This window comes from Falco rusticolus, chromosome 5 (genome assembly GCF_015220075.1).
Source record: "Falco rusticolus isolate bFalRus1 chromosome 5, bFalRus1.pri, whole genome shotgun sequence".
Taxonomy (NCBI): Eukaryota; Metazoa; Chordata; class Aves; order Falconiformes; family Falconidae; genus Falco; species Falco rusticolus.
The window spans coordinates 60,294,039-60,307,523 of NC_051191.1; the positions used below are offsets into that span (position 1 = coordinate 60,294,039).

At 43.1% G+C, this 13,485-nt stretch overlaps 1 protein-coding gene across 1 annotated transcript in view; it reads right to left on the minus strand.

Moving 5' to 3' along the window:
* Positions 1 to 9,097: 9,097 nt before the first annotated feature.
* The window catches only part of RIC8B (RIC8 guanine nucleotide exchange factor B), a 37,182-nt gene continuing 32,794 nt past the window's right edge, over positions 9,098 to 13,485 (minus strand). The window contains exon 10 of the mRNA XM_037388881.1: positions 9,098 to 10,213. Within this exon, the coding sequence (XP_037244778.1) occupies positions 10,102 to 10,213 (112 nt within the window). The 3' untranslated portion in view covers positions 9,098 to 10,101. The remainder of the gene's footprint in view (positions 10,214 to 13,485) is intronic.

Here is a 13,485-nt window from a genome sequence, read left to right on the forward strand (position 1 = left end):
CAAAGCAAAAATTACAAAAAAACATCTGCTCTGGCTCCCACACAGCCTCCTCTTAGTCTTCCCCTGAGCGTGCTGAGCAGCATGATCATAAATCATCTCACTGGATATTTCAGGCCTCTGCAGATGCATGGGTTATGGGCACTGAGGCTGGTCGCAGTCATGGTCTCACCAGCACTTCCACACATTCCCTGTGCAGGGATTATGGAGCCCCTGCATAACTCACTGGCTTTGACCATTACACACCATTTCTGTGTTACCTCCAGCACTTTCCAGTTGTTTTCCAAATCACAGATATAGACATTGAGTCCCCCAGGGCCGCAGGTCTTCCAGGAACCTGTTGGACATTTTTTCTTTGGACAACGTTCCCCAGCAGCAGTTACAGCTCAGACACTGCTGAGCTACTTACGGTCATGCTATATGCACTGCACCAACTTTAGCAGTCCTTTTTCTCATAATTTTACTTTTTATTTAAGTAGGGCCCATGCATTTCCACCTTTAACCCAGCTTCAGGAGAACCTTTGTCTGTAAAATCATATCAACCCGTATCAGTGAACATCTTGGTTGTATCACACACTCGGAGTTCAGATATTTTTCTCTTGTTTTTCTCCATTTTTTCCCCCAACTATCAGCTACCAAGAGGCAGTGGGACTCACACAGGGAGTCACAATCACAGGCAAGGAAGTTTGCTTCCCAAAGTCAAAACAGGGCAGCGTCAGAGAAACCCATGTGGACAGGGGATCTCTTACATCTTCTGTCCTTGGGCACAGCTACCTTTCAGTTTTTCCTCTTGCATATCAGCCACACCAAACTCCACTCTTCTCTAAGGAAAAGCAAAGCCAGACCGCTCATCCCACAGACACAGAAATTCTGGGAGGTATTGACCTCTACTGGTGCAAGGGCTTTACCAAGTGAAGTCTAGCAGGAACAGTAAAAATTATGGCCTTTTTAAACTCTTCCAAACAATTACAGAAGGAAATGAGAACTTTCTGTGCCATTTTAATGTCCCGCTGTTTTAGTAAAAATTTGACAATGACTTTTATTTCATTTCAGGATTCTTGCTGATTTCCTGATTTCACCTTGTCTTCGGTTACTTATTTTTCTTTGCATTCTTAGAGAATTTTCAGAGGTTAAAAAGAACACACACACACACACAAATGGGGCAACTGAAAAAGTAGATAACCCTTTTTTTTGCATCTGGCTACCTTTCCCAGATATTTTTGAATGGGAGCAACCAATCGGGCAAAAAAGGCCTTGAATGAAAAATAAAAAAAAAATGGTGGAGGTGGGGAATGACAGAAGTGGGGACGTGAGAGAGAAGAGCAGACGGTTCCTAAAAGTGGGACATCCCATGCCAGACTGCATCTCCTCACTCTCCAACTGCAGAAGCAGAGGTTATTTGCAGGCTGACTGGCTCTCCTGGCCTCAGTTGCTGCCAAGCCCTTAATTCCCAAGAAAACTTCTTTCCAAAGCCAAAACAGGTAGCAGAAATGTCTGAATCCTGATTCTCACCAGGTGGATACAGGAAGTATGGTGGTGCTGACTTACCCATACTCTTGGCATGCCTCTGGAAAACACAAGGCATACTTACAAAGGCATTTTGCCTTAGGCTGGGAAAAACTGTCCCCATTTTCCATAATTGTCCAAGAAATGACAATGAAAAAACAGCTCCCTGTCACCCATTTTATTCTGGATTTGCCTCCATGCAAACAAGCTGCATCATGACCTAGGGAAGGAAACCTGCCTGATTCTTGCAGGTTTGCAGCCAATATTGCCCTTTCCTCATTGCAGTAGTTCAAGCTGCCCATCCCTACACCTCTTACAACCCTGTTGCTCCTCGCGCTGTGCCTCAGGAAGGGCTCCAAGCCTTCCCACGGTGTGCCCGGGTCCTCCCTGGCCAGCTGGGCAGGACCTGCTGCAGCCCCTCGTGGGGACAGCCCGGGGGTTTCCCACCTCCCAGCCACGCGCTTGAGGGGTCATTTCTATCTGAACCGTAAGGCTAGGTCCTAACAGGCATTGCTATGAATAAAAAAAGAGGGGCCGTTAGTTAACAAATAATAAAACCACCACAGTTAAAACATCTGCTGACAGCCTTGGGGTACACCGTCTCTGGAGAGGATGAGCCTTGCTGTCAGCTCATCTGCTGCACTGCCAGGGTGGCGAGGGCAGGCCAGCCATTACCCGCAGGGCTGCCTGATGGCAACGGCCCTTTTCCCTCTGCCATCCCCTGCCTGCTGGGCCCAGCTCCCACAGGCTTTCCCCACCCCCACCCCAGGCCTTGGGCAGAGCCGCTGGTCTCTGCCAGCCTTATTTCTTGCTTGTACAGGTGGGCATGGAGGCCCACATCCGCCATGTTGTGTCGGCCGCCGGGGCCCGGCTTGCTGCAGTTAACAGCGGGAGGCCTCACGGGGCTGCCAGGACACAAAATGGCGTTTCCCTCTATGGCTTCTGTCTGCAGGAGGGGAAGAAACATAATATTTTTCCTTTCCTCCCAAAGACCAGAGAGGCTGGTACCAGAGCTGCCCTGGGGAAAAACATCCTAAAAGCGGGGCACGCCGGGAGCGGGGCTGCCGGGTGCTGCTGTGCTGGGCAGGAGCTGTGGAGCAGCATGCCCCTCCTCCCCAGGGAGCAGCTTTCACCAGCACCCCGCTGGCCATTTTGTCCTGGCCTTAGTTATTTGTTATGAATAATTACAGCTCCCCTTTCCCCTCCCCCGGGCACAAAGCAGCCCGCTCCCCAAAAGGCAGCGGCATGTAAAAGTTAGTTGTCGCATCTCCATTAAACTGTATGCTCTCCGCCCGCCGGCGATAATGCACTTCAGATAATTCGTTGATGCAATATATTTTCCAGGATAGGCTTTTGTTTTCTTTCTTGGCCGCTCACCCTCTTTCTGTGGTCAGTTTTGCTCATTTCTCTTGTAAGCTGTCTAGAGGCAGAGAAAAGGCTTTCAGTTTTAAGCAGTTTCCTTTTCAGTTCCCCTTTATTGAATTCCAACCTCCATTTTTTTTTTTTTTTTAAGCATAGGGACATCATTTATCTTGGACTTTAAGTTGCAGGGGCCTTCAAGGGGCTTCTTTTTTTCTTTCCCAGCTGCATTTGTTGACACACAGTCAATCTGTTTTTTGCCTTCGTTCCCCCTCTTCCCCCCAGCAGGCCATAAAGTATCGACAGCTGTGCCCTTTATTAGCATAGCCATTTTAAGCACAACAAGGGGGAAGAGACTAAATATATTACAGCCATTACCTCTGTCAAAAAGTGACAATTTTAAAACATTTTAGCTTTTCACTGGGAAAGCCGGCAGCACAAAAGAAAGTGCTATAATTTTATTGTAAATGCTTTTTAAATATGGGTCACTTGGCCATAATCAATAGAAAGGATGGAAAAGTTCAAAGCTTGAGAACGGTTCAGACAGATAGCAGAATTTTTTTTGTTTAAAAGGCTTGTCTTTAAAATATGCTAATTGGGGCAAAACTACAACAGTGAGAAGCATGCAAAATAAGATCTTGTTCCTGGCGGTTTTGTTTTCTGTACAGCTCTGTTCATGCTTTTCCCATCTACTTATAAGTGTGTTTTACAACTTGGATGGGAATTATTCCTCCCCAACAGGGTGTTATGAACATTTGGGGAATGAGAAAACAGGAGAGAATCCAGGCAGTCACTAGTCTCTTCTCAAAAAGGGGAAAAACCCCCAACCTACTGTTTTTTGAAATGCCTTCAGAAGTGTGATCTGCCACAGCACTTTGATTTACCAGGCAAGATCACTTTTTGAGCATAAAATAATCCTGAAACCTTCAAATCCTGGTAGTTTAGGTTCAGGTTTGGATTCTTACACTTGTTGGCTTTTATATGGCAGAAACTTGTACTTTAAGCTTCTAGAATGAAGTATTGCCTTTTTGATTAGACGAGGACTAACACCCACAGTCAGCATCTGTTATGAGCTTTAAAAGGTAAAAGAGGGCTTACAGATGCCCCGAAGCCTGTGGATCTTAGCTGCTTTTGTTTTAATTTGCAATGGGCTTATCAGGCAAAGAGGAAGGGGCAATCTCAGCAGAGTTTAGTCTGAATGGCTTCACCTTCATCTCCATTTGTAACATCTGGAGAGAGCTTAGAATTCTGTCTTCTCTGTCTTATCTGTACCTCTTTAATTATAATTTTTGCTGAAGGTTTCACTTTCCTTTTTAAATTTCAAAACATATGTAAAACTTGTCTTATACCAAGACAAGCTGTTAAACAGGCTTCCAAAAGCAAAGCTGCTTTAAAGGATCTATTTAAGCAAAAGTCCATGAAATCCTACTCACAATACCATACAGTACCTATCAACTGTTGCGATGCAGCATTTGTGTTGTGGTGGTTCCTGGGGGCCTATATCCCACTACACTGAGCACTCTAAATTTGCAGGAGAAAGCAGGCATGCATCTTGCTCCGGGAAGAGTGTGATCCATGGCAAAAGGGAAACGGGAAGGAATTCTCACCACCCATCTTTTGGCAACCAATTTAGCAGTTAAATGTAACCAGCTGGTCTCCCCAGGCTCCCTCTGTAGTCGAGGGAGGGAAAGCAAAGCTCCTGCAGAGGGTCATTCAGTGCACCCAAATTAGCCTTACTCTGAATTGTCCTCTCTCTCATCCGTGACTGGAGAAGGAGTTTGAAGAGACTACCCGGGTAATTTAGCCAGCTAAGATGGGTGGTCTGAATAATTCCTTCCCCACCAACCTCTAAAAGCCTGCCTAGGTACCCCACAGAGATTGGCATGCCATCGGAGGGATCGACTCCCAGGCACGCCAGCAGTTCAGTAATCTGTGCTTCTGCCTGCTCTAGAAAAAGCTGGGATGCTCGAGGAGTGTGCTTGATCCTGCTGGACCCTGTAGCTCCCAGCCAGGACAGACAGCTGACCTGAGCCACGTGCTGTTGGATGGTGCTGCTGGACAGCTTGTGGCAATGGTCAGGTTTTGGGGATTGTTTTTTCCCCAGCTGTCAGACAGCCTCTGCTGTCCTCAAGCCTAGCCAGAGTCCACCGAGATGGGAGTGGCTGCAGGACTGCCTGGACTCAGAGGTGTCCGATGGTGGAATGAAAGTGGCTCCTGTGCTGCATAGACAGAAGACATGGCTGCTCCTACCTCCTTCCCAACAAATGAGTTTTGTCCCTTTTTGTGGGACACCCTCTTCCGCATCCTCACTTGTAGAGAGCGAGGAGAGAGCCTCACTCTCAGGAAAGAAAGCAAGACATGGAGCTATGGTGCACCTCCAAAACGAGGGACAGACATGCAACAGCCAAAGCGTTACTGATCCCCACCACTAAAAGCAATACTCGGACGAAGGCACAGCCTTCCACGGGGCCGAGTAACAGGTAACAGCAGAGGATTAATCCGACTCACCTGTAGACAGCATTGCTGGCTGCGAGAGGATCAGCCCTGAAAAACACTGAGCTTTACTGCAAGTAGGCAATTACTACCCTTTTCCACTCCGCATAGCCACCTGTGTGGCTGCCCCCGCAGCCTTGTGCCTGCCCTGGTTTCCTGCAGGCAGGAGGAGATAGGCAGGGTGGCCTCCCAGGTCCCACCTCCCCGGCAGGGCCTCCCCTGTCCTCAGGCCACCCTCAGGCAGCTGGCTGGCAGCAGAGGTCGGGAAGGAGTTAGTACGTGCCATTCCAGGCTCTTCTGCCTGCTCTTCAGGAGCCTCAGGGCCGCTTCTGCATTCCAGGCACACCCAGCTAGAGGATACAAGGTAAAGCTAAACGGACATCACTTCCCCCCAAAATTCCTGGTGTAAATATTGTATCACCCGTGTGAGAACACATACTTTGGAGAGAACCAACTTCAGGATGAACTCAAGTTTTTGCATGAAGAAACCAGGAAATGTTCCCTGTAACTTTTCATAAGAACCAGAGCCATCCAAGTAACTGAGATGTTGATGCAACAAAGATTTTCATTTGCAGGATTAAACTGTGCGCGCTCTCTCTCTCTTTTTGTCTGAAAGTGAGCCGCATCTTTGCATTACCACTAAATCATCACTTTTCCATGCTTGACAGAAAAGAATCTGATCTGGACAGCTGTTTAACTTGCTGCTCATCAAAGACCAGCAAAATCTGGCTCTCAACTGTTTGAACAGTGGAACAGTCTTTTTACAGCCAACCTTATTAAAGCACAGGATTTTATTAGCTGTTTTGTGGTAATAAGGTGAAGGACAATGTTGTGGAACGCTCCTTCAGGAGACTGGGGATCTTGTATGCTTTGGGGTTTACTTTCCTCTTTCGGACTAGGGTGCTTGGCAACCAACTAATAGGACGGCTTGTCTGTAATATTCTCTTCCTTAAAGCCACCTCTGACAACCAATTTTTCACCCAGGTAGAGGCTGCTTGAAGAACTGTAACAGAAATACACTCTTGCCCAGTTATGTGCTCACTCTTTTTTAAAAGCCATTGCAGATTTTCAGGAACTTGGAAAAACTCCAGATATACGGTGAAAAATCTACTTTGGCCACACACATATACAGCAGTGTTCTACATTCAAAACATCGAAGCTAATGTGGTTTTCCTCTTTGGCAAATTTCTTTAAAGTTCTGGTAATTTTCTCACAACAACATTTTTAACAGATTGTAAATGTCCTTTTTTCCTGAAAACCACTTTTTGGGCACATAAAGTTTCAATTAGTATTTGAGAATACCTGCCAGGAAGTTTTCATGAGCATTTAAACAAATGCATCTGCATTATTTTGCAAAAGAACAAATTATTCTGACCAATTTCAGCAATTTCCCATCATCTTTTGTTTCATAACTCTAATGGGAAACAAAGAAAAGCAAAGCTTCCAAATCATTGACAAGCTTTAATGAGAACTGTGTTACTCTGGCCTGTTGATACCAAAATAAAGATTGAAACACACTTTTTTGTATTTGGGACTGACTGTGAAAGGTTTTGGGAATGAAAGGTACATGTCTCTGAAACCTGCTGGCCTTTACAGTCAGCACCAGAAAATCTATCAGAAGGGTTCCTTTTTCTGATTACAGTATTTTCTTAGTCAACTATGCTCAAGTGTTTCGGAGGAAAAATGAAAGCATATATAATCAAATATCATTATTTCATATAACACAGGATAGCTCACACCATGTGGAATGAAATGCACAGTCAAATACATATATGGTGACTCTATCAGAACTACTGCTAGCAGAGGCAGTCACACCTCTCCAGGCTTGAGATTACTAGGTATTAAAACATTACAGGTTGCAGCAGATTCTCATGCTCACATCAGACAGGAATTTAGACACTCAAACGCAGATGCAGCACCTCCGCACTCTGTTGGAAAGAGATGGCATTCCAAAAACTGGTCAGGTTCACTGCCCAGTTTGCTGGTTTAAGTTAAGTTTCAGTCACCCAAGCCTCCAATTTTGGAGGTTCAACTTTGAAAATAACCTCAGGAGCAAATCCTGATTTCACAGTAAATACAAAGTCCAGGGAGCTTTTTTGTTTTTTAAATCACCAAATACTCTACTTTTCTCCCGACTCTCATCCAAGAGAAACCTTAACTTCTGCATGGTTACCTTGAAGAGAAAACATCATATAGCACACAAGGAAGCAGATGCACTGTTGTGTTGGAGGAACATCATCCTGAGATTTTCCCAGATCTCCAGCCAGTGCAGCTAAGGATGGACCCGTTACATTTCCAAGATAAGCCAAAAATCTTGCAGCACCCCTTCCACAAACTATCATCTTGGAACAAGAGATGCTTTAGGATACTGCACTAATAGAAATTATTCATTTAACTAGATCAACCTGCACTACAGGCAACCCAATTATGAAAATCACTCTTGAGCTAGAAGGTTGTGCCTGAATCCTCTTATGCTTGGTCTTCATTTTCTTTAATTGCAGCAGCATCTCATGTCTGTAAAATCTACTATGAGCACATATTTTCCAAGATAAACTAAACAGAAGAACTGTTTATTGCAACTATTGTTGCCCTGTTGCAATTGACAGCAGCCAGACCACAAAAGCCTCACGCTACACCATTTCTAATGAGGTCTCTGGAGCCATTACTGTTTTATTAATATCTTTAGCCAGCTAATTGTAGGAGCATATACTACACCTTGTAAAACAACAAATTTGACATTTTGCTCTTTTTCTTGCTCCGTACTCAACCCCCTATAGCAACCCATACAAAAGCCTATTACTGAAACAACTGCTTCTCCAGCCCCAAGGAACAGCCTCAGCCAGTATCTGGACAGGACTCAACTCCTTATTAACAGAGCTAGTTAAGTTTTGCTTCTTGGGAAGGGTTCATAAATTCTTTGCGCTTGCAGTATACTTAATACTTGCCTGTGCTGGGCTCAAAGTAGTCAGTGGATGATGTTAGACCCAAAATTACATTTCTGAGACCCAGCTTAGAAGCAGCTAAGTGTTTTTCTTGCTCCTAGGCAATTCTTCCTTCCCTCTTTTGGATTCATACATAATTGGCATGATTAGAGTATTATCAATACATTGGTGGGGTTTGCTTTAGCTGTTGCTACGTGGGAACAGTAGCTGGCTTCCTTTTCTCCCTACGCAAATTGTCATGCTCCATGTGGAACGCAGCAGACAATATAGCCCCGACCACATCATAACCCAAAGCATCAATTATTTTAAGATTCAGAAAGGTCCCAGCATGAAGAAATGTATACAATTAATGTCCCTAAGGGTCTGTCTGTCCCCTCCCCCCCATTTTTTTTTTAAAAAAAAGGTGCATTGGTATGGCTAGGCAGCGTCTTTTGGGAAAACAAACTGAACTGCTGAGAGGACAGCAGTGCATTATTTCCTTTTAGTCCTTTCAGAAGACTAAGGAGATCTGTACAAGCTCCTCTACGGGAAACCGCAGCATGATTTCATACCAAGTCCTCCCTTTACAAGGTCTTTGAACAGCAGCTTTCTTAGTTCAGGGAACCAGTCTCAAGTCATAGGAAAAACAGGGAAACTTTCACCAGCCTCTGAAAGGTTCACAAGGAGTAGCATGTGGACGCTTCTGAGCAAAAAAAAAATAAAATAAAATTAAAAACTAAGGCATGGATTATTCTTCATGTAATTCATGCTGGGAGAAACACAGAGAGAAAGAAAACAAGCAGGCAATGATACAACAACAGCAGTGCAACACACCTAAAACTTTAATCTTTGTTTTACGAGAGTACAGGGTTGAAAGTGACTTTCTTCTCCTTCCCAAATTCCCCTCTCTATCCCATCGCTTTCTAAGTTCTCCCTGAAAGGAAATATTTGTTGATCAGTTTGACTTCCCTTCAAGTGAGGCACAGCCATTAATCTGCAAAAGTAGGCCCCAATTCAGTAAAACGCTTGCACGTGCACTTCACTTTAGTCCGCTCCCATTCATGACAACATTTAAGTGTACATACTTGAATGCTGTTTTGAATAGGGATGTTTTTACTTAACCAAAGATGGGAGGGGGAGGTATATTCATGTGGTCATAATGGGGGAGGGGAGGTAGGGAGGACATTCATCATACCTCATCTTGTTCCCAATTTAAAGGTAATTTTAGCAGCAGTCAGTGACTTGACACATTGGTAAAATCTTAAGCAGCAGTTTAACCACAGAAGTATTTAGCAGTAAGAAATCCAATGACACTTTAAAAATCTCTGAAATTGCAGCTGAATGCCATTTAAAGCAGCTTCATAAGTCAGTCAGACTTCTGAGTTTAAACACCCTCTGCTCCTAATGCCATCAAGCAAACACCTTCTTTAATTACAATTATAGAAAGGGAGAGACTAGCAAGACAATACAAAAAAATAAAATTTCAAGAATGGGAAAACCTACAGAGTTTAGAAAACAGAATTCTGTAAAATTAAAGCATCTGTGTTTTATTTTACATTGTAGGCTTTCACTTTTTATCCCTTTGAAATACGTTTAGTTTTAAATTAATAAAAATCATCAACTAATAAAATTGATATGTTCTTTCAACAGACATAATAAAAATTCAGACATTACACCACCGGACCCATCATTTATATATCCCAAGTAATAGAACAGTTAAAGTGACGCTGGCTAAATGTGAGAGTAAAATGCCTAGATAAAAGATGTTGTGGCTCTAAGGAAAAGTGTGGATTAGAGGAGAATTGAGAGTGAAGCAGGTGATGCTTTAGTCTGAATCTGAACTGTCTTGCTTGTTGGTATGGTACTGGCTGACTGCTTCTTCCAAAGGAGCCATTGTACCATCCGGCCGCACTCCCATTGGTTTTATAAGCTCATCTCTGTAAGAGATTTAAACCAAGAATATATATTAGCATATGCACACATATCAATTCACATGTGTATAATACAGTCACATACAGTATATGCTTTAGTACATAATGAGCCTTTACAAGGAAGTTATTTCTGCTAAAGCCCTCTGTTTTCAAGAAAGAGGAACAAAAAAACCTTCCAAAATAGGTGGGAGGGGAAGAGTAGGACAGATAAAGACTTCATTCATGTAGGCCAAACCTACTTAGCCAATTAAAGACACCATGAAAAGTCAGTGCCTAATAGGCTCAAGACAAGGCTTTGCAAGCCTTGCAAAGTTTATTAACTGTTATTTATAGTTTTCTTTTTAAAAAATGATTGACAACATTCAGAGGAAAATTATAGGAATCGCTAAGTCAGATAACAAACGTCAGTGTTAAGATTTGATAGAAAGGTTTTAAGCAACAGTATGATTTCTAGAAAGTTCACTGTTTTAGATACACAAACCAGCTTGTCTTCTAGGACTTCTCTGACAGTCATTTCTTCCTAAAATTTCACCTGCCATTCTGGCCGGTAGATGCCCAGGCAATTAAAACAATGATTTGACACATATTCATCTTGTTGATGGAAAGAAATCAGTTACGAGAACATACTCTGCCTACGCCACTACTAAGGGGTGTGTAAGTACTTGTTGATTCCTTTAGAAAAAGCTGACTGATTCTAATACTATTGCTTTTGTTTGTGGCAGTTTAATTACAGGATTGACAGCCATTTTAATCTCTTCAAAGCTCCAAAGGCCTCTCAGCAACTAATCCAATTATATCTACTCCACAAGCTACAGCCTCATCTAAGAGATGATTAATTATTGATTAAGCCAATCAAAAAGTATTAGCAAAGATTTATTTAATCCTTACTTTTTATCACCTCATTTATATGTGGATTATGGCAAAAGCTGTAAGGGCAAAGATAACATTTTGATTTTCGGCTGGGAAAAAAAAAAAAAAAAGGAGAATACTTCTAAATATTCAGGAGTCACCTTAAATAAAGGAGCAGAGGCTTGATGTCAATTTACCCCTTGCTTGAAAGGCAGCCCAGTAAAACTGTCAATTTAACACATATATACCACCCTCCCCAGCCACAGACAATAAAACTCCATCACTCAATGGGGAAGCACAGGCATTTCACCAGCTCTCTGCCCAGTGTGCACTACTACCTTGGCTGAAAAAGGGACAAAAATTGCTTGTACACAGCTGGCAATCTAATCTTAACACAACCATAGGAACAGAAAGAAAGGCAACATCTGAATTACATGGCATGGGTACACCAGGTATTGTACAGTCAAGCAGCAGTTACAGTAAGTCTCCCAAGAGTCTTTTTTGCTCCAGAAGAGCAGAGAACAGCAAGATAAGCACAGCTATTTGTGCAGATGTGGCAATCGGATACTACAGTGATAAACTCACAAACCTGATGCCTGTGGCATTTCAAAATGTGAGAAACTGGACCTGGAGAAACTGCTGTGGTTTGGCAAACCAGGCTGGAGTGGGAAGCTGGGGGCCAGGGAAGGAGGTTTGTAATGACCATACTTGAAGAGCACAGGCCGGACTCTGCCTCCGTGTGTGTGAGAGTAGGATCTATCTTTATATAGACTGGAGATAGCTTGCCATACTTAATAGCAAGTCCTCTTCCTTCAGGCAATGCGATCTGTAGTATGCAGTTTTTTCCCAAATGAGAGCACTCTAAGTTTTTCTGCTGGAGAAGCGTGCAAGAAGGCATCAAAAGAATACTAAAAATCAAATTTGAAAGGCCTCAAAAAAAAAAAAAAATGAAGACTGCAGATCTAAGCGTCCAGACAGGACTAGAAACCTGCTCCCTAGGGCTCCCCCAAAGGCAAAGCCAGAGTGCTTTGGAGTTGCACAGACTTTTTTCACAGGAAACCCCCCCTATACATCTAAGGCCTTTTTGGCTTTTATACACCATCATACAAAACAAGTGTCCTTTGAAATCTGTAATCAATCTTGTAACAATTCAGTGTCACTCAAGTTCAAGCCTCGGTAGTGATCTATTACACTTATTTCTAGAGAAGGATAACCTGAAGAGTAACTCCTTGCTCATATCTTTCAAGTCCTGAAAATAAAAACATAGCCACAAAGAACAAAATCACCTTTGCTTGCCCTCTTAAGCTGAGAGGATCCTAGAATTTTGTTTTAAAAAACACAATGCATACTCTTAGGTTGCAGCACTTAACAATGCAGCCAGAAGTCATAAAAATCACACAATTTACAACGTATTATTGGTAATAAATAAATTATAAAGCCTAGTAAAGGATAAAGAAACAGTTCAAGGAAAAGGAAAGAAACACAGGAGAACAAGGTCTCAAGGGGTCCCCTTAAGGGGACCTTCTTCTCCTCACATAAGGATACTTACAAGATACCTGTAAATATTGCCAAGAAGTCCTATCTCATCATCTGTCAATTATAAAGACATAGCTCTTTCTCTGCAACTTCCCTTTCATGCTTCACTTTTACATCCTGCTACACACACTCCCAAAGCTGACACCAGCTTTTCCTCTCCCATGAGTCATCTGCAGAGATGCTGAACACCAGATGCAACAGACAAAACATATCCATATACACAAGCTGTGTTTTTTGTGGGGGTCTTTTGAGGATAAATACACCAAGTTTTGCATGACAATGTAATGCAGAAGTCTGAGTCACTGACATGCATTTGTGTCTTCTTTCGTGACGCTCAAAAGCCCGTTTCTCAGCTTGCTGTACCCAAAGTGCACCATTATGAACTGTGCCATATTGCAGTTGAGGTTCATTCCCAGTGCACTTCTTCCTCTCTATGCTTTAACTATGAGCTAGGCTGAGCTCACGTCATAATATAAGAAGGATGTTTATCAATTACCTTTCAGTTCCTGCACGAACTTCCTGCTTTGCAAGTCCCTGAGCAGGATGAAAGATGGTTGTTACAAGTTTGCTGTTCTCTCTGTATTAGGAAGCTGAACTACATGCATGCTTCCTCCGACAAATGCTACCCAATAAAACTGAACTGTATGAAGACAGAAATACTCCAGGCCACCGAAAGTAGGATGAGAAGCAGGGATCAGCCTATTTTTTTCCTAACCATAATCTACCAGTGAAGGGATGCCATTTTCCGACTAAAGACTGCAAACTCTGAACAGCACACAAGCTTACTCCTGTTCTTCAAAGAGGAAAAATACAAAGGGAGACAAACAGATGAAAAGATCTGGGCTGCCTACAAAGCTAGCTTCAGAAGTTTGGAACAACTATCTGCTAACCAG